This window comes from Paroedura picta, chromosome 8 (genome assembly GCF_049243985.1).
Source record: "Paroedura picta isolate Pp20150507F chromosome 8, Ppicta_v3.0, whole genome shotgun sequence".
Classification (NCBI taxonomy): Eukaryota; Metazoa; Chordata; class Lepidosauria; order Squamata; family Gekkonidae; genus Paroedura; species Paroedura picta.
Window position 1 is genome coordinate 40994699 of NC_135376.1, and position 23433 is coordinate 41018131.

Sequence of the window (23433 nt, forward strand, 5' to 3'; positions counted from 1 at the left end):
CAATAAAACTGCCAGTGTTGTCTCAAGTTCTATTAAATGCGTGAGGGGCAGGGACAGCCCGAACGTCCTCCTTCCCCATCAGCAGGGGAGCGTCTGACTAGAGCTGCACCAGCGCTGCAGGTGCTCATTATCTGCGCATGTCCCACCGTCTGTGCAGAGCATCCGTGTCCAGCCGTTCCCTGGGCTCTCGGTCCTCCTGCGGCAACCATCTGCGAGGCGCGCCTCAGCAATTCAGGGAGCCCCCGCCAGGGGGCGGCCTCCGCGCCACCGCCTGCCCACCCGCTCCCCCCTCCCCCGCCTCCCGTCCCGCGGCCTAGTTCCCTCGGCAGACTGGCGAAGCGGCGCTCGGGGCGCTAGGTGGCGCTGCCCGCCCTGCTCCTTACGGTGCAGCATGGCGGCGGCGGGTCCCTCGCAGCCTCAGGCCGGGGCCGCCGCCGCTGCAGCCGCTGCAGCCCCCCCGGTGGCGGCGGAAGAGTCGTCGGACAGCGAGCCCGAGCAAGAGCCCGGCTCCCCGCAGAAGCTGATTCGCAAGGTCTCCACGTCTGGCCAGATCCGCCAGAAGGTGAGGACGGGGGGGAGGAGGGGGGGCGGTGGGGGTCGGGCCTGGAGGGGACTGTGGGGCTGCCCCCCTCCCTCCCTCCCTCCCTCCCTCCCTCCCTCCCGGCCTGCCTTTCCTCCATTTCTTCCCATGCACTCTTTCCTAAGGCGATCTGCCCGCCCCCGTGAGGCCTGGAGACTCCAGTCGCTTTCTGAGGCGTCTCTCTATCCTTGCTCCCACCATGACTCCCCCCCCCCCCGGTTGCAGTAGCCTTCCCACCCTGAATTCCCACCAGAGCTAATACTTAGAGCTCAGTTTTGTCATTCTCTCCCCCCCCCCAATTACCGCCGCTGTCTTTGACAGGATTAATGCCGCCGCCCCCCCTCCCTCCCTCCCTCCCTCCCAGCTTTTTCTCAGGACGTTTCAATTGCTCCGATGGTGCCTCCGGGGCCTCCTTTCAGGCTCCCATCACACCGTTCTCATTGTGCCTCCTGCCTGTGTGGGTGTCCTCTAGCGAGCTAGGGATGTGTAGTGTCTTGTGCCCTGGACCCAGCATCTGAGGTCCCTGCTGTGTATCCAGGAAGCATGAAACAGGTTGCTGCTTTTGGAATCCCAGAATTCCTGGGATTCTTTTGACTGGTTGCATGGTAGGCTGAAATTCAACTGGAGAAACCTTGCAGACTTTTGCCATGAAGAGCTGTACCTGTTGGATTTCTGCATGCCATCAGCCTGTTAAAAGTGCAGAGGGGAAAGGTGGTGGTCTTGTTATACTCATCTCTTTGAGGAACTTGAAAAGAGTAGGGTTTTGCTGCAGCCTTTGAAACTAGCACCTCAAGTCACTGCTATGTATTTTGGAAGGATATCCGGCTTCAGTTAAAATGCTTGTGCCTCTGACATAGTATGATCTGAGTCTGAACTGGAAGTCATGGTTGGGAACCAATTAAAAAAAGAACAGGTGGGTTGAAAGGATCTGCTGTCTTCTAAAGGGTCGGTGTAGCATATGTTGGGGTGCTGATGGTGATTTAGGTGTAGTGGTGCGTAGGTCATAAATATCCATTTCATTTAATGGGAGAAACAATCTAACTGTACTTCCCTCTGGAGATGTAACCAATCTTTCTAAGCAGGTTATCTGTGATTGTTCCCATAGCAGAGGCACCCCACGTGTCTATGCCAGGTGTGTCCAAGTACAATTGAAGTAAAAAAAAAACCCCACAATGCCTTGTATCTTTCTTCAGGTACTGCTTCTTCATTCTCAGTTTTGTCCCAAATAAACAAATCAAGGTGCCTGCAAAACTTGTAAGCAAACATAGCCTTAATGGACCTCAGTTCTAAGATTCTGCAGAATCTGAACAGGCAACATTCAGCATTCTGGCATTTTAACTCAAGCAGGAGTGTGGGATTGGGTGCCCCAAAACATAGGAACAGTGTGGCAGTGTGAGAAGTGTAAACATATATAATAAATATAGAATCCTGCATTGATACTATTTCTGCAGTCATGCTGGGTGCATTTGTTTTGTGGGATACATGATTGTATTCTATCTGCAGTGCAGATGGGAAGGGGTCCAGTACAGACTGAATACAGACAGTGTAATCCATGTGGGATATAATATATGCTGGATTTATATTCACCCCCCCCCATGGATCACGGGGATACATACAGTAATCCTCAGTGTAAGTAAGGTATAAGAAGACTACTAGCTATTTTAGGCAGATTGCATCAGTATCAGTTTGAAAAGCTTAAGGGGAAATTTGGAGCCCTAAGCTTCTGAATATGGTGTTTTTCTTGTATTAAGTCTAGAAACTGCTGTCAGGTGTACTTGAACAGTGGGAGGAAAAATCTCATACAATCATTATAGTCAAAACAAGTTATTGACATTACAGTAGTAGAGCATTCTGAGCTCCCCCCCCCCTTCTTGGATACTGGGCTGTTTCCCTGTGATATACGTTGTCATCCTCTGGTTATGCACAGATCACACCAAGAAAAACCCCAAATATCTGCTTTATGTTAAACCTGTAAAGTAATTTCCTGAGCAGGATACTATTAGCAGGAGCATTTTCTTGTGTCTGAAGGAGTCAGTTAATAATTTCATTTGTTGATGACCCCGGAGGACCAGTTCCTAGCAATAAAATACCATTAAGAGAATTATAAAAAAGTTTGTGCCCAATTGCACTTTTAAGACCAAGTTTTGTACAAGGTAGAAGATCTTGTGTGGATGCACATGTCAGAAGCACACAAATCTTTTACCTTAAATAAAACGTTTTTAAAGGCGCCACTGGACTCAGACTTGGTTCTACTGCTGTAGACCAACCTAGCTACACAACAGAAGAGAATTTTGTCTTTTAGACAGAGAAGATGAATTGTTGGAGATGCTGCAATTTAAAAAAATGTTATTGAAGGTATTGTGTTATTCCTGCCCATCTTTATTGATGATTTTAAAAAAAAACAGAAGATAATCACTCACAACTCAGACTGCCTTTTAGGGAAGAGGGGATAGGATTGTTGGAGGTGACTGCAAATGAATAGAGATTAAAGAAAAAACTTTAAAAAAAGGAATTATATTCTGTGCAGTGCTGCATTACTTATGCTCCTGGAACTAAAGTGGGCAAAGAATTCTGAGAGTCACATGACAGCACAGCTGGGGAGGGCACCTCCGTGCCCGTGTGAAAGGATAAATGGAGTCTGTTGCAAGGGTGATTGCACACAGAATCACATCATCAAACAGACTACCATGAAACATCATTTTGGTCTGAAAGCAGCCCTGGCTTAGAGTCACTGGCCATGCTTTGCACATTGTAAAATGTTCCTTATTCTTTGGTCCCACCCTGTTTACTCAAGTAGCTGAATCCTTTGAATGACTTGAACACATTCTATGTTCTAATCTATGTTTTGAAGCCTATAATTTGTCCTTTTGCAGCTGGAGAAAGCCTATGCATTTCATTCTTTTTGAGGGTGAACACTTTGTGTTCAAATACTACATTCTCATGTTGCAGAAAGTCCCTTAGGAATAGGCAGGAAGGATGCAGCAATCTTGCACATGTATAATCTTGCTCATGTAAGCATGGTTGGAAAAGAAAACAGCAAGGTACAATCCTTTTCTAACATCTAACAAGCTCCTGTTCTAATTGAGAGGCTTTTGAGACGGGACAGTTAGGGATGTCTTGTCTTTTGCTGCAGTTCAAATGAGGCTGAATCCCCTCTTAATCACTTACCATGTTTTGCATCATTTCCTACGTCAATGTGGCTGGAAAAAGCCTAAACACTCTGCTTGTGCTATGTGAACATAAACACTTTAAGTACAAGGATTGTAAACAGAAATTATGTATAGCTATTAAGCTTGCACTGCTTTAATCTGCTGAAAATCTTTAGCTAAGCACTGACAGATTCTCAAGGCAATTTGGGATATTTCAGATTTATCAAGTGCTTTCTTGTGCGGCTTTCTGCCTTCCTCATATATGCATTTCTTCATCTACTTCCCTCTTAGGTTTTAGTCATCTTTTCCTCCCAGTCTGAAACAGGAGAAAAAGGAAGAACAGAAGCATGATCTTCAACACATTGATTGTGTTGGTGCACATTGATTATGTTGTTTTGAGATTGGGGACTGTACAGGAAAAAGTTTGGGTTTCCCCCCCACTTTTTATTAAACTTCAACCCTTCAAGTACTCAATCAGAAAAGACTGGCCCCTCAAACTATAGGAGGGTGTTGTATATTGGCAAAGAAATGTGTGTGTACATACTTATTTTTCTTTGAATAGTTTTCCGGGACATAAGGTGATTGCAGTATAATGGCTACAAACAGCAGGCTCCTCCCTGTTAGTTTTTCACCTCTCCACAATTCCATTGGATGGTCTAAAACAAGTTACTCCTCCTTTCTATTGTATGGAAATAACACTAATTACTTACAGATCCCCGATATTACCGTATTTGCCGGCGTATAAAACGACCCCCCAACATTTCCACTCAAAATATAGAGTGTTACATTACAGTACCTGTCATTGTCACCATTGTACGGCCGCAGCGTGACTGCAGCACCTCCGCCCTGCCCCTGCATCTCCCTGTGACCGGCTGAGCAGAATGGGCCGGTCACGCTGAAAAGGTTGGCACCCCTGTCTCACTGCTGATGCTTGCCGCAGCCATGCTAGATACCACGCGATACTGGATGGTATACAGAATGAGGTGGGTGGGCATCAGGAAGCCACTATGGGCACCGGGTGGGCATCGGGAGGCCACTATGGGCAGCTATGTCTATCCCAACTGAAGTGCACCTGGCGTATAGGGCGACCCCCCCCCACCTGGAGGCATGTTTTTCAGGGGGAGAAAAGTAGTCTTATACGCTGGCAAATACAGTATATCTGGAGAGCCAGGTTTGAATCCACTGCTCCATCATGGATGCTTGTTGGATGATTTTGGGCTAGTTGCACACTCTGAGCCTAAAAAAATTGGAGAAGGAAAAAATATATAAAGGTAGCACTGGGTCCCTGTTGTGGAAATATGAAGTATAAAGAAAATAATATATGAAGTGTTTGAACACTGAAGGATAAAAATATGCTATATATATATGGTGTATAATTAGATATATGAATACTAAGATCAGTATTATAGAATTAGTTCACAACCATGGATTTAGTTTCTTGAATTGTGTAATAATTCTGTTACAAGGGTCCCTGTTCCACTCTTCTGCACTAATACTGTGCAGTACGAGGTCAGTACAGCACAAAACTGCATGTCTTTATGGGACTTGACAAGAAGAGGAATTTGATCTAGCTCTTATAACAGAGATGTTGTTGGATGGAAATGATGTAGTGTGTCTGAGGCAATTAATGCGACCTATTTTTATGTGGTTCTCCACCAACCCAGCTTATGGGGCTGGGTAGGGGGCATGGCTATTACTCTGAGCCCTTCAGCTTCTGCAGATTTCTAGTGCACACTATCTCTGGCATTGACTGTATGCTGTGTATACGTTAGGGACTAAGGATAAATAAGTAAGGCATTCTACTTGTTTACCATCCACCTAGTTCTCTCTGAGTTAACAGAGGTACCCTCAGCTGTGATGTTGGAGACACCTAGACTGATCATTCTGGGGGATTTCAACATTCTTCCTAAGGATACCTTGCCAAGGCTGGCCCAGGATTTCATAGCTTCCTTGACTGCCTTGCGCCTCTCTCAAAAGCACAGTGGGCCCAACATATGTAAGAGGTCACACTTTGGACTTAATCTATCGCCCTGAGCCTCTGAAGGAAGGTTTCCTTTTGGGATTGGAGATGTGGCCTGAAGACTGGTCTGACCACTACCTACTCAAGACAAAGGTGAAAGTGGTCCCTTCTGAAAAGGAGGGGTTCAGTTAAATGGTCTGCTGATAAAGGCTCATAAAACCTACTGGATTCCATAATGATCTAAGAGATTTTTTAATTCCAAATATGTGCTCTGTAGAGGCTGTAGTGGCAGTAAGGAATCTGCAACTGCTTGATGGTATCAGCAGGGTTGCTCCTTGACAACTTCTTGTGCCCTTGGGCAGAACCAGCCACCTGCTTTACCATGGAGCTGGATAACCTGAGGAAGCTGGGAGGTGTCTAGAATGATGAGGGTGAGGAACTCAATCAGAATCTGACATCATGTTATTGAGCTCATTGGAGCACCTATGATATGTTATTTCTTTGCAACTGTTGCATCAGCAAGTTCATGAGTATCCTAGTTGCTCAAGCTAGCTTGGAATCTTCCGACTCTGAAACTAGTTGTCTTGTGAACAATTAGTTGTGATATATTTGCAAAGCCTGTTATTTCCATAGACCATTGTCAAGGCTGGTCTAGCCTTGGCGCAGTAATGTAACCAAGCTTTACCTGGATTTGTTCTCAGTAATTTCCTGAAGCAGCATAAGGCTTTATTAAAGACATTCAAGAAAAGGTATTTTTAAAAAAGGAATATAGTTCAGTGGCAGTGTAAATGCACAAAAATAACAGAACTGCCTAGCTGTCTGATTTACTTGTGTCCTAACAGAGCACAGTTTTGTTTCCTAAAGCATAAATTTCCGGAGTATATTACTTGGCAGCAAGGAGGAATAGGGAGGAAAAGGTAAAAGGTAGGGATACATCTTTGTAACAGATTATATTTCTAGAAAAGCCATAACCTCCTGACCTCCTCAACCAGTCACTGGGCTATTATACCCATGGAACATTCTAGATTCAAACCAGATTCAAAGCTGAACCACACCAGATTCAAAGCTGAACTATGTGAGTAACTGCCAATCTGATGGGATGACTGACACCTGCAAAGAACAGTGAATTTAGCAAGAAGTATTAATTGAAGGTCATTTTGATCAGTTTCTGTGATTGATGTTGACAGGATCCTGGATGTGTGAGGACTACAACTTTTGCTCTGTTTTCTTGCTGATAAATCCTGTCTGCTAAAATCATTTCAGGATCACATCAATGACCCCAAGTATCTATTATAAATCAATCACTAACCCAATACAGCTTTCCTCAGGTGGCTGTTCGTCCATTATCACCCAGTCTGTACTCTAGCCATTCTAGGTAAAGTAATTGAGAAGTAGTAGAAGACTTCCAGGTCTTTTTGGATAATTTACGTGCTCTGAACCCTTTTTAGTCTAATATAGCAGTGGTCCCCAACCTTTCTGAGGCTGGGGACCGGCAGGGCAACTGCCCCGCCCGCGCATCGCGCATGCACGGCCGGGCCGTGCATACACGAATGCACCATGCGCATGTGAATGTGTCATGCGCATATGCGAATGCACCATGCGCATACGCGAATGCGCCATGCGCAGCCGAAATCACGCATGCGCAAATGTGCCGAGCATGTGCGATTTCGGCCGCGCATGCGTGATGCGCGGCGCGGCCCTGATTCCCTCTCCCCGCCCTCCCACAGTAAGAAGCTTCCCGGGCCGCAAGCTTGCGGCCTGGGAAGTTTTTTACTGCAGGGGGGGGCGGGGAGAGGGAGCTGTGGCCCGGCGCCATGGCCTTTGCGGCCCGGCACCGGGCCACGGCCCGCAGGTTGGGGACCACTGTAATATAGGATGGAGATGACCCTATTGGCTTTACTTGACAACCAACACATGAAGCTACCTTATACTGAATCAGATCATCAGTCTTATCAGTGTCAGTATTGTCTTCTCAGACTGGTAGCAATTCTTCAGGTTCTCAGGGTAAAGTCTTTCACATCACCTACTGCCTGGAGGCACTGAGGTCTGTACCTTGGACCTGCACGCAAAGCAGATGCTCTGCCAAGGCCCCTCAGCCTCCCTCCATCTGAATAATGACAAAAGCCGTGCCTCTTTGTTGGTCCTATTGGATTTATCTGTTGACTTTAATATATGTATTGGACTGATTCAAATAATTCTTCATGAACTGGACTCAGAGGCTTGGCATTGGAAACCTCTTATTATTAGTGTGGAACCTGCTCTCATCTTTCACAGTGTCCCATTCTTTTTAATCTTTAACCGATCCTGCGGAGCGGATTAAATAAAAGGATACGGGCTCCTGGGGAGGAGTTAGGGCGGGCCCTGTCCGGGATAAAAACTCGGAGGGGCGAATCAGGAGCTGCGAGGGGCGAATCAGGAGTGCCGCCTCCAAGTGGCAATCAGGGGCCAGGTGGCCAATAGAGCGACTCCCCATTGGCTGCTTGGCCCGGCCTGGCCTCGGCTGCCAGGGGAGTTGCCGTGAAGATGGAGAAGACCTCTGAAGCGGCGAGTCCTTCTGGCGACCTCTCCTCCCCGTTGGGAAAGGAGCAGGGATGTCGCGTCGAAGACATGGCGTCCCTGTTCCTTGCCGCCCCCCCCCCAACAACGCGACTCTTCTCCCGCCCCCGGGTCGTTGCCAGAGTGCGTGGATGGCCAGCGGCCTCCTGGGGCCGGGAGAAGGCCCCGGGTCACTGCTGGGGCAGTGGGTGGGCAGACGCAGCGAGCCTGTTCCCAGGGCTGGGAGAACACCCCAGGTCCAGCCCCTGCGAAGGCTTCCCCGGGGAGGGGGGTCTAGCGCCCATTTTATTTCCTAATAAAATGGGCTTTAATTCTAGTCTTTATATGAAGCCTGTAGGACAAATCATTAATCATATATAAAGCCTGTAGGACAAATAATTGGGATTGGCTCTCTTCTGTATGGTGACTTTCCTGAGTTCTATATTTCATCCAAATCTCTTTGTGATGTGGTAGAGCCCTGACTCCGTGGACTGAAAAAAAGGGCTGTTCTAAGGTAGGTGATTTAAGAAAGAAGTCAGTGCTATTTCACTAGAACTTAATTACTTGTTGCAGGAGTCAGTAACATGGTGCCTGTGGGCACCAAGCTGCCCACAGATTCCCCTCCTGGTGCCTACCAAATGTTTTTAGAAAGTAAACAAGGCCAGCTGGGAATTGGCTGTGCAGATTTTTTTTAATGTTGCTTTGACAACAGATGCCAGCCCAGCATAAGGATATTCACTGTGCGTCTGCAGGTAAACCATGGCAGACATTTTGTATCTGGCTCCACTGCTTGTGACAACTATTTAGTGGCTATACCAACCCTCTTATGTCATAACTTCTAAGGTGGCTGCAAGCTCAAAAAGGTTGGGGACCCTGACTTGCTGTGTTTGTCTACAAAAGTTTAAAATAGCTTAAGGGAGCATTTTTATCAGGGAATTGGTGCAGGGGGGTGGGAATTATTCCAGCATTATGACTCTGATTTATATCCCCCCCCCCTCACACACACAGTTGAAAGGCCAAATTATATATCTGGAGTTCCAATCATAGATCTTTTTGTAAAACATAGTTATTCCAGCGCAGAATAGATGTAACAGTTTAACTGTCTTTTATTTTTAGATTTTCTTTCAGCAAACCCATGTGTGGTCTGGTAACTAGAGTGCTGGATATGATGATTGGAGAACCAGGTTTAAATTCTCATCCATGAATCTCACTGGTGGCTTTGAGCAAGTAGCCTAATTCTCACTTAGGCAGTGAAAATAAAATGTGTATGATTGAATGTTATCTTAAGCACTTGTTGGGAAGTCAATGTAGAAAGTGAATGTTATAAATTAGAATGAGAGGGCTATATCTTAAAGATAGAAGTATCATTTTTCATGCACTGCAACATAGTAGACAGGATGCAGCTTTCAGAAGTCAACAATTCTGGAGGTAAATTAGGATGTTGCAAGGAAAATTGCAAGGAATCAGCAGTATTTCTTTGTATGCCATATCAAGGATCTTTTGCAGTGACCGTTTACGCACTGGAGGTTTCATGCCAGGCTGCAGGCTGGAGTTTTAGTTGTGGCAGGTTGCCCCACCTCTTCCTGCACCCACATGGGGGAGCATTTGGCTCGCTGCACCTCATCCGCCCCCTATTTGTGCTTCTGCATTGGAGTTGGGGCAGTGAAGTTCCCAGTGCATAAACGGTCAGTCTGTTGAAATAATCCTTGGATTTGGCTTCTAATAGGTTTCTAAACTGATTTGAATTTATGTCTATTGGTTGGCTGAAGCCATAGAGTTGGAGATTAACCCCTCTGTTATTCAGTATGGCTCCAACTCCACATTAATATGCATGTTGTTTATTAACATTAAAGTAAAGGTAAAGGTATCCCCTGTGCAAGCACCGAGTCATGTCTGACCCTTGGGGTGACGCCCTCCAGTGTTTTCATGGCAGACTCAATACAGGGTGGTTTGCCAGTGCCTTCCTCAGTCATTACTGTTTTACCCCCCAGCAGCAAGCTGGGTACTCATTTTACCAACCTCGGAAGGATGGAAGGCTGAGTCAACCTTGAGCCAGCTGCTGGGATTGAACTCAGAACCTCATGGACAGACAGCTTCAGACAGCATTTCTGCCGCTTACCACTCTGCGCCACAAGAGGCTCCTTATTAACATTAACAATGTTAATTTAAGGATATTACCATTTAAGGATATTACTATGCTTTTATGATGGCCAGAGTTAATATTTTACCACCTGTATCGATGAGAGTAAGATATAAAATATTCCAGCTAATTGCAGATTTTATCTCTGCTCTGATAATTTTGATTACAACACTGGCTCAGGTATTGTTTAATTTATACTAGCACAACTGGATTTACTGACGTCTTGAATATGCTGGAATCTGTTTTGGCTTAGAAAAACTGTTTTCTGAGTAGGAGAATCTTAAAATTTTATTCACTTTGGTTGATCAAAGAATTACTGTACAAGTAGCTAAGTTTTTGACCTCTGGTAGGAAAATACAGGTTGAGATAATGTCCTGTGTATAATTCTCTTTGATAACCTCTACTCTTTTCATTGTCTAATGTACTAAGATGAATGGCATATGTAACAATATATTTTAGGTAATTAATTAACACTGTTCTGCATCTGCATGACTTGTAGGCTTGTCTTGAATCAGAGATGAAAACAATCAGCTGAGGTGACATGCTCCATGTAAATTATATTGAGAACAGGTGCAACAGTTTTACCTGAAATTGGCCAACCACTAGCAAGTTCAGGTTGGCCCAGTGACAAGCTCTGTGATTGTATGATTTGATCAGAGGTGATGTTTGCTTTTTCTTTTTAAGTAGGAATTCAAAAAAAATTGCTTATTTATTTTTCAACTTTATATGCCACCTTTCCCTGAGGGCTCAGAGTGGCTTACAATGGATCATGAAAACATTTATTTGTCATGAAACCATCTAACATTTTAAAATAATCAAATTTATTTATTTATTTATTTCCCACTACTCTCAACATGTGGCTTGTGGCGGGTTACAAAAACTGGTCCCCAATTACAATAAACCCCCAATAAAATCCCATTAAAACAACATACAACAGTATATAAATAATGGTGGTAAAAATAAATCATAGCAGTTGAAACCAACTCTCATCCCACCATAGCTGACTGCCAGACAGGCGTCAAGGTGACAGCATCCACTGGTCACCAATTTTGTTCAGTATGGTGGGTGACACATCTTCCAATGGGGAGGGGGGCATTTTATCTTTTGACTGCACTGACCTCAACCATATACCTGGTGGAAGAGCTCCATCTTACAGGCTCTGCGGAACACCACAAGCTCCCGCAGGGCCCATAGCTCTTCCAGGAGCTCATTCCACCAGCTGGGGGCCAGGACCCAAAAGGCCCTAGCCCTGGTCAAGGCCAGTCGAGCTTCCCTGGGGCCGGGAACAACCAACAAGTTGGTACCCGCAGAGTGCAAGTGCAAGGCCCTGCAGGGGGCATAGAGTGACATGCAGTCCCTCAGATAAGTGTGTCCCAGACCATGAAGGACCTTAAGGGTTAAAAACAAAACCTTGAACCTGATCCAGGGATACAACTGGCAACCAATACTGCTGCCTCAGCACGGGCTGGATAATGGGTCCCTCAAGATTCCCCTAGCAGCCACATTTTGTACCAGCTGCAATTTCCGGGTCAAGGACAAGGGCAGGCCCACATAGGCATCCTAATTTACATTTAAAACACTCAAAGGAACTTTCTGCCTGCTTTCTGATACTTACCATATATTGCCATATATAGTATAGAAGAATGAAATCTGAGGCTTTGTCCCGACTGGGTAGAGCTCTGTCCTGTCCTGGTGAGAGCCCAATTGGAAGGCGCTTTGCGCATTCCGATTGGGCCCTCACCTGGATGAGCTCCGCCCACTTAACCCTTAACCAATTATGTATACTGCTCCCCAAGCGGTTTAAAGATGTCTTCATGAGTTAAGAAGGCCAATCCAAGACAGATAATTTTTACTCAGTTTTATTTTTAATAGCATAGTTTACCTGTGTGTAGAATTGCAACAGGATGTGGTGAGAAACAATAGCAACAGGCTTTAAAAATATTGCATACTTAACTGGAAATAGAAATGTAATACATGAGAGAGTTCACTTGGTATCTGTTATCTGAATATCTACATGTGGGGATTGAACTGGGCTGCAGAAATTACACATGCTGTTATATACTTGCCCCAGATTTTCTCTTTTCCCATCATACACAAATGCAGCTGCATGCAACGTCAGGAAGCAGAAATAGTACATTGGCTTTAAGCCACATGGCATTTGAATGCAGCACTGCATGCAAAAGTCCAGGTAGAAGCTTGAGTTTTGCTGGAGTATTGTTGTTACTGTTAATTTTTCTGGCCCATGTAGTGTGTTCTGTCAAGGTCTCCCCTTCTCCCACTCCTGTTGTATTTCCAGCTGCTTAGCCTTTCCATATCTTGTAAAAACAAACAAACAAACAAACTAAAAACACCAACTAGCTCTCAAGTTTACAAGACCCTAAGATTCCTTCAAGTTTCACAAGTCTTACCACTGTAGAATTGATCTGTATTGCTGTTTCCAGCAAACCTCCACACATAATGTTGGTCTTATTACCATTCAGTTAATTATGGTGTCTGCATTCAGAGTATTGGACAGAGAGGGTGCTTTTAGTGGTCTCTGTTGTTTCTGCTGCCTTATGGTCCTTATTGTTCTATTTGTTAATACTGATGGCTACTTGCATGTAGTAGTCTTTAAAGCACCAAATTTCTTTCAAGTGGATATTCTATATCTCTCTATATGTATATTAACATTGTCATTTTTACACGAGTAGGGAACCTGCAAGGACATATGGGAGACGTCTTACTTCCCTATATTTTATTATTTCCTCTTTTCTTCCAGAAAGCCTCTCCTATTTTCTTGCTTCTGTCTCTTCTTTCCACCTGCCAGCCAGCCTACTTTTATCTGCTGCCCTTTTATCTGCTGCCCTGCCCTCTCCTTGGTTACCTGTACCCTGGAAAGCTATTGCCCACATTGCATGGTGGGGAACCAGCAGGGACTTTCTGGAAGCACCTCATTTCCCCTACATATACTTCTTCACACTATTCCTTCTTTCCTTCCTTCTGACAATCCCCAACCTCCCCTTTCTCTATTTTCTTCCTTCCTTTCCAGCTACTGGTCAACCTGCCTTTATCTGCTTCCTATCTTTAGCTACATTTATTTACTTTATATATACTCCGCCTTTCTCCCCAGTGGGGAACCAAAACAGATTACCTCTCCTGCATTTTATCCTCACAAAACCTCTGTGAGTTAGGTTAAGTTAACTGTGTATGACTGGGCCAAAGTCATCGAGTGAGCTTTTGTGGAATACTTGTGATTTGAACCTGGATTTTACACAACCTAGTCTGAAACTCTAAATGCTGCACTGTGCTGGCTTTTGTAGGGTGACTGCTGTGGAACAGTACTAAGCAGCCAGTTCTGGGTGAGTCATACAAATCATATAATATCAAGTTGCTCATGGCTGCTGCTGTGCCTGGCGCCAGTGATTCCTCCTTCAAAGCCCAGTATAGCCCGGGAAATGGCCTTGCTCCCTACTCAGAAACTGAAGTTTGAAGGCTGGCAATGCTGTTGTGGTTGCTCAGGAACAACTACAGAGAGCATTTTCCCCTTAGCTATAGTCCCTGCTTCTATCGGGGGGGGGGGATTAACCCCCAATATATATATTTGCAGATTTTTGCAGATCTTGAGCTTTTCCCAGGTTTGTAGACAGATCTGTCTTGTCTGTCCCTGTCACCAGTCTCTCGATCCACAGAGAGTCCATGTTGAGGATTAGATATATTGAGATCCCTTAGCTTTCTGATTGACTAATTAATGATTGTGTGGTCTACATGCTTAGTGATTGTGTGGTCTAACTGCTTAGCCAAAGGTTTCCATTAGCCTGTGGTCATTTTCAGAAATTTGAGGATGGTCAGTGGAGCCACAGAATGTGAAAGACGGTATGTGTTGCACCTGAATAGTACCCTGCAGGCACAAATGCCTCAAAGGCTCTTCTGAAGTACCTCTTGCTCCATCCTGGTGAAGAAAAGCTAGAACTGGCAATTTGATTTAGGAAAGATGCATGTGGGCAGCATGCTGAGCATCACAGGCTCAGCCTGGTGGTAACACAAAGGAAGCTTTCACATTCCGCACTCTGGCAGAGGCTCTATTAGGAGGCCATGTGCTAAGAGCACTTACTGATTTTTATGCAGGTTTGTGTTGCGAGTCACAAAATATTTTTGGCATATTTAAATTTACAGAAGTAAAAACAGATGGACAGTGTATTTAAATGATGTGCGCTTATATAGATTGCTGTGCACGGCCTCTCAGTAGGATATGCATTTTTTCTCATTGGTATTGTAATTCCTGCAGTGTGCATTGTCTGATGTCATCATACATGTAGAAGACCCTCTGAACATCATATTGCTTTAGCAGAAAATGGACAGAAAGAAAAGAAAATCAGAATATTCACCTGGCAGTGGAACTGTCCACAGCAATTTAACTTCTCTTTGAGAATATAAACGCTATCAGTTAATCAGATGCTTTTCCAGCTTGGGGACTTTTCTGCCCCCTTGTCTCTCCCAGTAATCTTAAATGTGTTTTGCACCAAATACTATCCAGTTAATTCTGCAATTCATCCTGTGTGCATGTCTTTAAGACTCTTGAAGCAGCAAGCTTGGGGCTTTTCTACCATGTTCTTAAGCGTCTTTTATCCCCCCCACCACCACCACACACACACACACCTTACCAAACAGCCTGATGAAGTGCTCAGGGGAAATTTAAACCTTTCTATTTTGTGTTTGGTCCATTACACAGCTATTGTGTTTGGAATTTTAAATAGACCAATCATAGTTACCTACCGTCATCACCTGTGTGTCCTTTTTAAAGACTATGGATTGATGTGCAGTAATTGTTTTTTGTTGGCCAGAAATATCATTATTGACAGCTAGAGAACAAATCTGCTAGCTATAAGTCAGTTTCCTCGATCTTCCTCTTTCTACATAATTGAGCTCTGGTCAAGTGGTATTCCAAAAATGTTTGGCATTGACGTGGGAAGACCAAGTATAGACTTTCATTCACTGGATCCCCTTGGGTGAGTTACTTCTCAGTCTAGATTTTTTTTAAAGGTTGTTATAAATATGCACGAGAATGTCAAGCAGCTTTGTTTATTTTATGTATTTACAACCAAACTGTTTCCATTCTTAGTTATGATTTTACAATACCTTTGCGAATTGTACATACCTCTGGCACAAATACCTGAATGAACAGAGTCATCTCTAAGGCATTGGATTATAATTACTCTTTTGGGGGCTGAAAGGTTAGTCTGTGATAGTGGCCATCTTATTTCTGCTTGGAGAAATCGGTGCATCCTTTGGGAATCAAGTAGGTTCGTTCAACTACAAATAAATTTTGATTAACTGTTTAACATTGGTTGTTTAATATTTTCAGTTATTCCTGGTATGGTACAGATAATTAAAATATCAGGTTTTTCCATAAGAACAGTTGATTGTTAGGAAATCCATGCATTATTTTTGCGTGATGAGGTAGAATAAATTATCCCCCCTTAAGCAATTGCTGTTCCCCCCCCTTGTGGGAATCCTGACCATTTATTGAAGAGAGATCCCTCAGTATTTTGAAGGAGAAAGAAAAATATTACCTTGCTTTCATCTGTCCCTCTGTCTATAGAACTCATGGCTCCTAAGTATTTCACTCCATGGAAAAGGCTTAGCAATGCTTGGTCTGGGAAATGACCATCAAGCCAAAGAAAAGCAGCAGTGTCTTTTAAAAAATGCTGTAAAGTCATTTTGATCTTATCTCCAGCCTTTTCCGCCCAAACCCACCAGAGTATTTACTAAGCTGTCTGTCTATAAATAGAACAGCAGCTCTCTTGCAGAGATGGGCAGCTGTAAAGGGCAGGTTTATTTTCCCCCAGGCAGCATCTGTATTGCATGAGAGGCAGCATAACAGCCATGCAAGGCTTTTTGCTGGCCTTTCGTGTCTGAGGAACCTGAGGGGTTCCAGTATAGAGAATCCAATGCAGGGAAATGCCTTGAAATATTTTACTTGGTGGTGGTGGTGGGGATAGTAATGTTTTTTTTTGGAGGGGGGGTTGATTTCTTTGCAAGAATGATATTTTAAAAAAGATGGAGGAGTGCTTGTCATTTTCACAGGTGAGTTTATTCTGTGGATGTGAATGAACACCCTGTTGGGCTTTAAGAAGGGATACCACAAAGCTCTGAGGCGTGAGTAGAACAGAATGGTGATTGAGGATGGAATGTTGCAGTAACTATTCATCTTACAAACTTTGCACTTCTACAGCAGGCTAGTAAAATGTACCATCCAACGAACATACTGCAGGCAGAGCCTGAAATCTTTCTTAGAATGGACTGTATAGGTAAGGAGGTTGATCATGGCGTGGTTCAAGACCTGCAGCCATCCTTTTAAGGACAACCCCTTGTTTCTGTTGTTGCTGCTGAAACTGAATTATTCAGCTTACAATTCCATTGGTTCATTAAGCTAGTGTCCTTAACTTTTACTACTACAGCCTTAGTATTTAGGCTATTTTAATATTTCAGTTATAGGATAAAATATATCAGTGGTTTTTTTTTCTTCTGGAATCTAAGATCACTTTATTCTGCAAGTCAAAATTGAGACAAGTACGGAGCTCTTTTTGAACATTCTTCAGTTACCTTTTCTAAACCCACATATTCACAATATTCATCGCCAGTAATTATTTATAAGATTGCAGCCTGATTTATTTCCTCTGAAGCTTGTCCATCTCTTCTTGATGAAGAAAGAAAGGCAAGGTTTCTTGTAGTCCTAGACATAGCATTAAATCCCTTGGACTCCTCTTTTGAACTTTATCTGATGCATGATGGAACTCATAAAACGGCAGTAAGTTTCTAGTAGTCCTTGTGCAGCTATTTTCATTCCTTCAGGTATCTGTCCCTGGTGTAAGCTTTCCATTCTAGGATTTTCTTTCAGTTTGCTTTTTAGAGGTTTGACACCAAAGTTCTCTGAGTCAATTTGGATTTTTGCTCATTTATATTTTCAGTAGGTTTATATTGCTCAAGAGGATATTAGCTCTTACCATTACTGATATAGCAAGATAGGTATGGCTAGCACACCTTGACCTGATTTTGGTTTCAACTTTGCCCCCTGTAGATTGTCATTTGACTTACTTGCTTGAGTATCAGAGTATCTTGGAACAATCTAATCTGCTAGCTCATTTTTTGCAGAACACTTTGGTTGCGGCATGGAATGGATTGTATGAACTGACTAGTTGGATAATGAGTAGATGGAAACAGACTGGACAACTGCAATGCATTCTATTTGGGGCTACTCTTGAAGAATGTTTGAAAGCTGCAGCTAGTGCAGAATGCTGTGGCTAGACTGCTAGTTGGAGCCAACTATCAGAAGCATGTGACCTCAATAGTATAGCAGTTGCACTAGCTACTGAGTCACTCCTGAATGGTTGTCTGAAGAGCTGCCTTCTTCCATATGTCCCTGCATGGGAATTAAGATCATAGGGAGGTACTTTCCCAGGGGTTCTGCCAAAGAAGAAAAAGAAGCGCATCTGGTGGGCACATAAGGGTGTTTTTGGTGGCAATTATGGAAGAACCTCCACAGGAAGATGCGCCTGGCCCCCCTCTCTTTCTGTTGTCGGGAGACTCCTGTACGCAGTTTTAGTTAGTACTGCTTTAGACTAATTTAGTTTTATTTATTGGTGGTCTGAGGATTTTAAATTGTCATATTTTATGCTTTTTGTACCTGTACTTTTATTTAAGTTGTAAGCTGCCTTGAGTATCACAAGGCAGAAAGGCAGCTAATGCATGTTTTAAATAAATAAAGTATCTAAAGCCGGAGTGGTGTAGTGGTTATTTGGATCTTGGAGACCCAGATTCATATCTCAGTTTGCTGGGTGCTCCTGGGCTGGGCACAAACAGCCTTACCTACCTCAAAGGGTTATTGTGAGGATAAAATGAGGAAGTGAGGACAATGTATACCACAGAGCTTCACAGAGGAAGGATGGAATAAAAATAGACTAGACAGCTATTGTTTTGTTTTTTCCAACCCTGTGATTTGTTTCTGTAGCGGTAGAATTGCATCATTGTGCCAGGATATGTGTTGTTGTTTTTTTGGAGGGGGGGGGGGTGATTGGTTGTTATTTTTTGTTTAATTAGAAGTCCTGAAATTTCTGGTTTTGATGTTAGTGAAGTGCTGGTAGAGACATGAGAGGGTTTCTGTAAATAAATAAAATAATTATTTATTGAAGCAGTATTTTGAAGTAATTTCTTCAACTTTAATGAGGATTTTTGAGAGGTTAGTGTCTAACTTCATTTTACATAGATCTTACCAGGATTTATTTGCTGATTATTTGGTATTCTAGTGTGAGAAGTGTGTGCTTAATAGTCATGTGTTTCCATTCTTTCCTCATTTGCCCTTTTTTTTTGGGGGGGGTTGTATTCCATCAAATTGGCACATTTTCATTTTTTCATTGTCTTTCTTGTTCAAGTTACCTGTAGAAGGGAGTTGGAGGCTGTACTGGACGACATTGGTGATCTTTTTTCACTAGTTGCTGGTAAAATTGACTTTGGCCAAGGGGAACTGTGCCAAAACTGGAAGTCCACAATTGTTGGCAAAGGGAGGTATCCCTAGTTCATCCCATGTGCCTTGGACCAGGCTTGTAAATAGCCACTTGCCGACAAAAATTATATCCAGTTGACCAAGATGGGAAGTTTTCGTAGGTGGGAATATTTTGATTCATTTCTTGCTATATGTTGATATCAACTCAATTATGAATATGGTGTTTTGTGACAGTCTGGTTAGAAAAGGGGGGAAAGAGCCCCTTAGTAATTTTTTTTCTTTTTTTATCTTTTTTGCAAAGTTCGTTTACCTACTTCAGAAATAACGTTTGTCTTAAAATAATGTTCAAATCTAGGATGATTAGTAACAGCTTTGTTTCTGTCACTGAGTTGGAATGTTAGTAGCACTATGTAATGACAATAGTAATTTATGTTAATTCTTGTATTTGCTGTCAGGTATCAGTTCATGACTTCTACTGAAAGCCTCTGATAACAGGATAACCTCATAGCTACTAGCTCACCACCTCGCCAACCCCCAGATATGTGGGCAGCCCTTCAGTGGCTGATCTCTTTCCTTCGGGGTCATGGACAGAGAGTAGCAGTAGGCTAGAACCAATCTTGTTTCTGGCAGCTCCTATCTGGGGAGCCGCAAGGAGCAGTTCTCTCCTCAATCCTATTCAACATTTTTATGCACCCCTTGCCCAGCTCATATGGCGTTTTGGACTGGGAGGCCATCAATATGCTGATGACACACAGCTTTTCCTCATGATGGACGACCATCCTGACTTTCTCCCAGACTCATTAGCCAGATGTTTCGAAGCAGTGGCAGGCTGGCTCAAGCAGAGCCGTCTGCAGCTAAATCTTTCAGAGACAGAGGTCCTGTGGTTTGGTAGGAAAGGTCCAGGCGAGGAAGCGTGACTGCTCTACCTTGATGGGGTACAACTATCAGTTGGACACTCAGCCACGAATCTGAGCATGATCTCTCCATGGAGGAACAGATCACAAGAGTAGTTCAGCTAGTGCTCTTTCATCTGCATCAACCTAACCTACTAGCGCCCTACCCGGACCCAGAACACATAGCCACAGTGATCCAGGCAATGGTCACCTGTAGGCTGGATTTCTGGAACTGACTCTATGCAAGCCTTCCCTTATTCCTGATCTGGAAACTTCAAATGATGCAGAATGCAGCTAACAGGGTTCTTACAGGAACACCTTGGAGGGCCCACACTCCAACTGCTGAGTTGACTACCGGATCAGGCTTAAGGTTTTGGTAATCACTTTTAAGGCCATGCATGGTCTGGGCCCTGAGTACCCTAGAAATTGTCTCTCTACCTATGCTGCCCAGAAAGCAGCTCCACAAACATAAACAAACTGGTGATCCCTAGCCCCAGGGAGGACTGTCTGACCTTGACCAGAGCCAGGACTTTCCCTGTCCTGGCCTCTACTTGGGAGGAATGACCTCCCAGACAACATCAGGGCCCTGTTGGAGCTAAAACAATTCTGCAGGGCCTGCAAAGTGTAGCTCTTCCACCAGGATATTTGGTCAAGGTAAGTAAACATAGAAGAGCCTCTTGTGGCGCAGTGTGGTAAGGCAGCCGTCTGAAAGCTTTGCCCATGAGGCTGGGAGTTAAATCCCAGCAGCTGGCTCAAGGTTGACTCAGCCTTCCATCCTTCCGAGGTTGGTAAAATGAGGACCCAGCTTGCTGGGGGGTAAACGGTAATGACTAGGGAAGGCACTGGCAAACTACCCCGTATTGAGTCTGCCATTAAAACGCTAGAGGGAATCACCCCAAGGGTCAGACATGACTCAGTGCTTGCACAGGGGATATCTTTACCTTTGCCTTTAAGTAAACCTACCACCAGTCAGAGCCCAGAGATCTCTCCCACATCAGCTGTACCCACAGAAAAGAACTGAACCACAGTGCAGTAAAACTGAGTCAAATGTTCCATTGTTGAATGTTAATTTTTCAACTGTTCTGTTTTCTGATGCAAGCTTGTATTGTTAAGAATGTTATATATTCAAATCAAGATGTCTATTATAATATGCTGATTTATGAAAGTTCCAATGTAAACCACTCTGAGCCACAAGGGAGGGCGGTATATATAAATATAATGTAATAAAATAAATTAATAAAATAAAATAGTGAACTTTATGACATTATTGCAAATTTGCCACCCAACAGGGTTTTGCTAGACCAAACTGCTGAAACCATGCCTCTAGCAATTGCAAGGGGGAGAGAGGAAGTGATAAGTACAAAACTCAAACCTAATTTTTGTCACTTGCCAGTGGCAAAAGCTCTGCATCAGTAATTAATTCATGCTGAAGCCTTTTCTTTTGATTTATGCCTTTGACCTGTTTTTAAAGGTTCTATCTTTCAGTAATTTAAAATGTTTGGGTAGTTATTATCTTTCCCCAGCTGCTTTAACGAATATGTCTCATACAGGGAGACTAAATGAATGTGGGCTAAACATAGCAGTGTAGCTTGGATGTGCATATTATATGAATGAGTGTAGACAGGGGAGGCTGTGTCTATGTGTCTAGCTGTGGGTTAGTGAAAATAAGTTGAGAATTCCGTGTGCAGACAAATTTGGCACTTCAGCCTTGGGAAATGGCAGCCAGCCAGTCTGCGATGAGTCAGAGCCAGGAATATGTGAAAATAATACCAAATATAAACGCTGGAAAGATTATTCTTGCCTTTTTATTACTGCCCTCCTCTGTTCCTTAAATATGCAGATCATTTCCTGTGGTAGTCAGATGATCAGCATCACTTTACTGCTGTGTGCTAACTTTAGTCAAACAGATGAGATCAGAATCCTGATTTGACAGGATGGGGTTTTCACCTCAGCCTCTGAGACTTCGGTGCTTCCTGATGACTTTGGTACTTTGTGTATCATCAAAGTTGGTTAAGTTCACCCGGACAAACGTAAAGAATCGTATCTTTCTCACACCATCTCCAACACAGGAAAGAAATATCTGCACTGTGCGTTTTATTGTTGTTTGTTGTTGCCTTGGATATAGATAAGATCCCCAGCTCTGTTTTGTGTTTGTGCTGGCTGTTTCCAGGAGAGGGCAGTCTAACAATAAATATATTGCTTTCTAGTGCAATACTCTGCACTTTTATTTATTATATATTTACATTCTGCTTTTCAGACAGTTGTCTCGCAAAGCTGTTCACATTAATCAACAGGCAGGAGCCCCGGATTTCAGGCTTACAAGTTTAAAAAGGCAGGACACGCAAAGGAAAGAGTGTGTATCTAACTGAGACTGAGCTGATCTTCTTTTAATGGCTGTCCTTGCTCTCATGGAGGTGTGCAGCTCTCCTGTGGCTCTTAGTCCTCTTGCTATTGACAGAGGCCAAAGTGCCCTTCCCCTCACCTCTACAGTTTCTGGGCAATTAGAGGGGAGTTCTTTCAGTCAGGAAGGGGCGTATGGGAAGTAAAATCCCTGTCACTATTAATTCTGGCTTGAGGATAGGATGATGTTCTGGAATATTTGATTGGGGACTCTCCTATCCATTTTCCCTGGAGGCAGAAAGTAGGATGACTTTCTGTCTGTAGATGGAAGGGAGTGTCTACCATCCTCAGTTTTTCTTCCTGCTTCCCCTGTGAGAACATGCAAGGAAGTGATCTCAAACTGAGACCAGAATACCCATTGGAACCTTTCAGAGTTGGGGGAGAGTGAGGGCATGGGCTTTACAAAAATTATTAAGATGCATCTTCTTGGCTTCTAGACAGTCATAAAAGAGGGCATGCTGATGAAACAGACAAGCTCATTTCAGCGCTGGAAAAGACGATACTTCAAGTTACGAGGACGAACTCTATACTACGCAAAAACAGCAAAGGTATGTTGCTGACTCCAAGCTTGTGAATATAGAGGGTGTCTGTGTGTGTGTGTGGGGGGGGTGAAACTATGGAATGTGTATCAGGTGGGTTGTAAAACTCCAATGCAGCAGATTGGTAACTTACTTGAAAGGCTCAGTTTCACAAAACTGTGGTTTATGATAGTTCATAATTGCTTTTTTACTTCATAAACGCTATTGTTATATCTGATATTGAAGCATGGGCCCATCTGCGGACACTTAAATCAGTGGATCAGGCCCATTTAAACCAAAGGAAGATTTTTCTACAGATTTGGGGAACTTCTACAAGTCTGCAGAAGTGTCTGAAAGCTGAAGGATAAAATAGAAGGAGAAGTAAATTCCAAAAACAAAGGAATGTTGTCTGCACATGTGCAGACAAAGCTTTTCTGTTGGGGTCATGAGAGCTCAGGAGGAGCTGCTGCCATTGCCATTTATAAGTTAGTTACCTTTATGGATCTTTGATACTAATAGACCCAAATTATATGGTTTAAAATATAAAAGTATAAGGTATATAAAATATAAGAAATAGGTAGTGGGTTGAAGACTTTGTTTGTATCCCTGAAAAAAACCAATTAAGAAATAAGTTTACTGAGGAAGTAAAATACGAAAACGAGATTTTATACCTAGGAACTCGTTCTGAATAAAGCTTTTTGCCATTGCCAGCTTGGAAATTTCTTTCTGTTTAGCCATTGCCATTGAGGCTGGAGTTCAGCAGGGTAGGGGGAGATTCT

At 43.6% G+C, this 23433-nt stretch overlaps 1 protein-coding gene across 5 annotated transcripts in view; it reads left to right on the plus strand.

The window, feature by feature from the left end:
- The first annotated feature begins 344 nt into the window (after positions 1-344).
- The window catches only part of DGKD (diacylglycerol kinase delta), a 76093-nt gene continuing 53004 nt past the window's right edge, over positions 345-23433 (plus strand). For 2 of the 5 annotated variants that reach the window (XM_077349315.1, XM_077349313.1), the window contains exons 1-2: positions 345-562; positions 22574-22684. In XM_077349315.1, the coding sequence (XP_077205430.1) occupies positions 392-562; positions 22574-22684 (282 nt within the window). In that variant the 5' untranslated portion in view covers positions 345-391. Of the gene's footprint in view, positions 563-15330; positions 15350-17818; positions 17837-22573; positions 22685-23433 lie in introns of those variants that run through there. The other 3 variants (XM_077349312.1, XM_077349316.1, XM_077349314.1) reach the window with 3 other exon arrangements.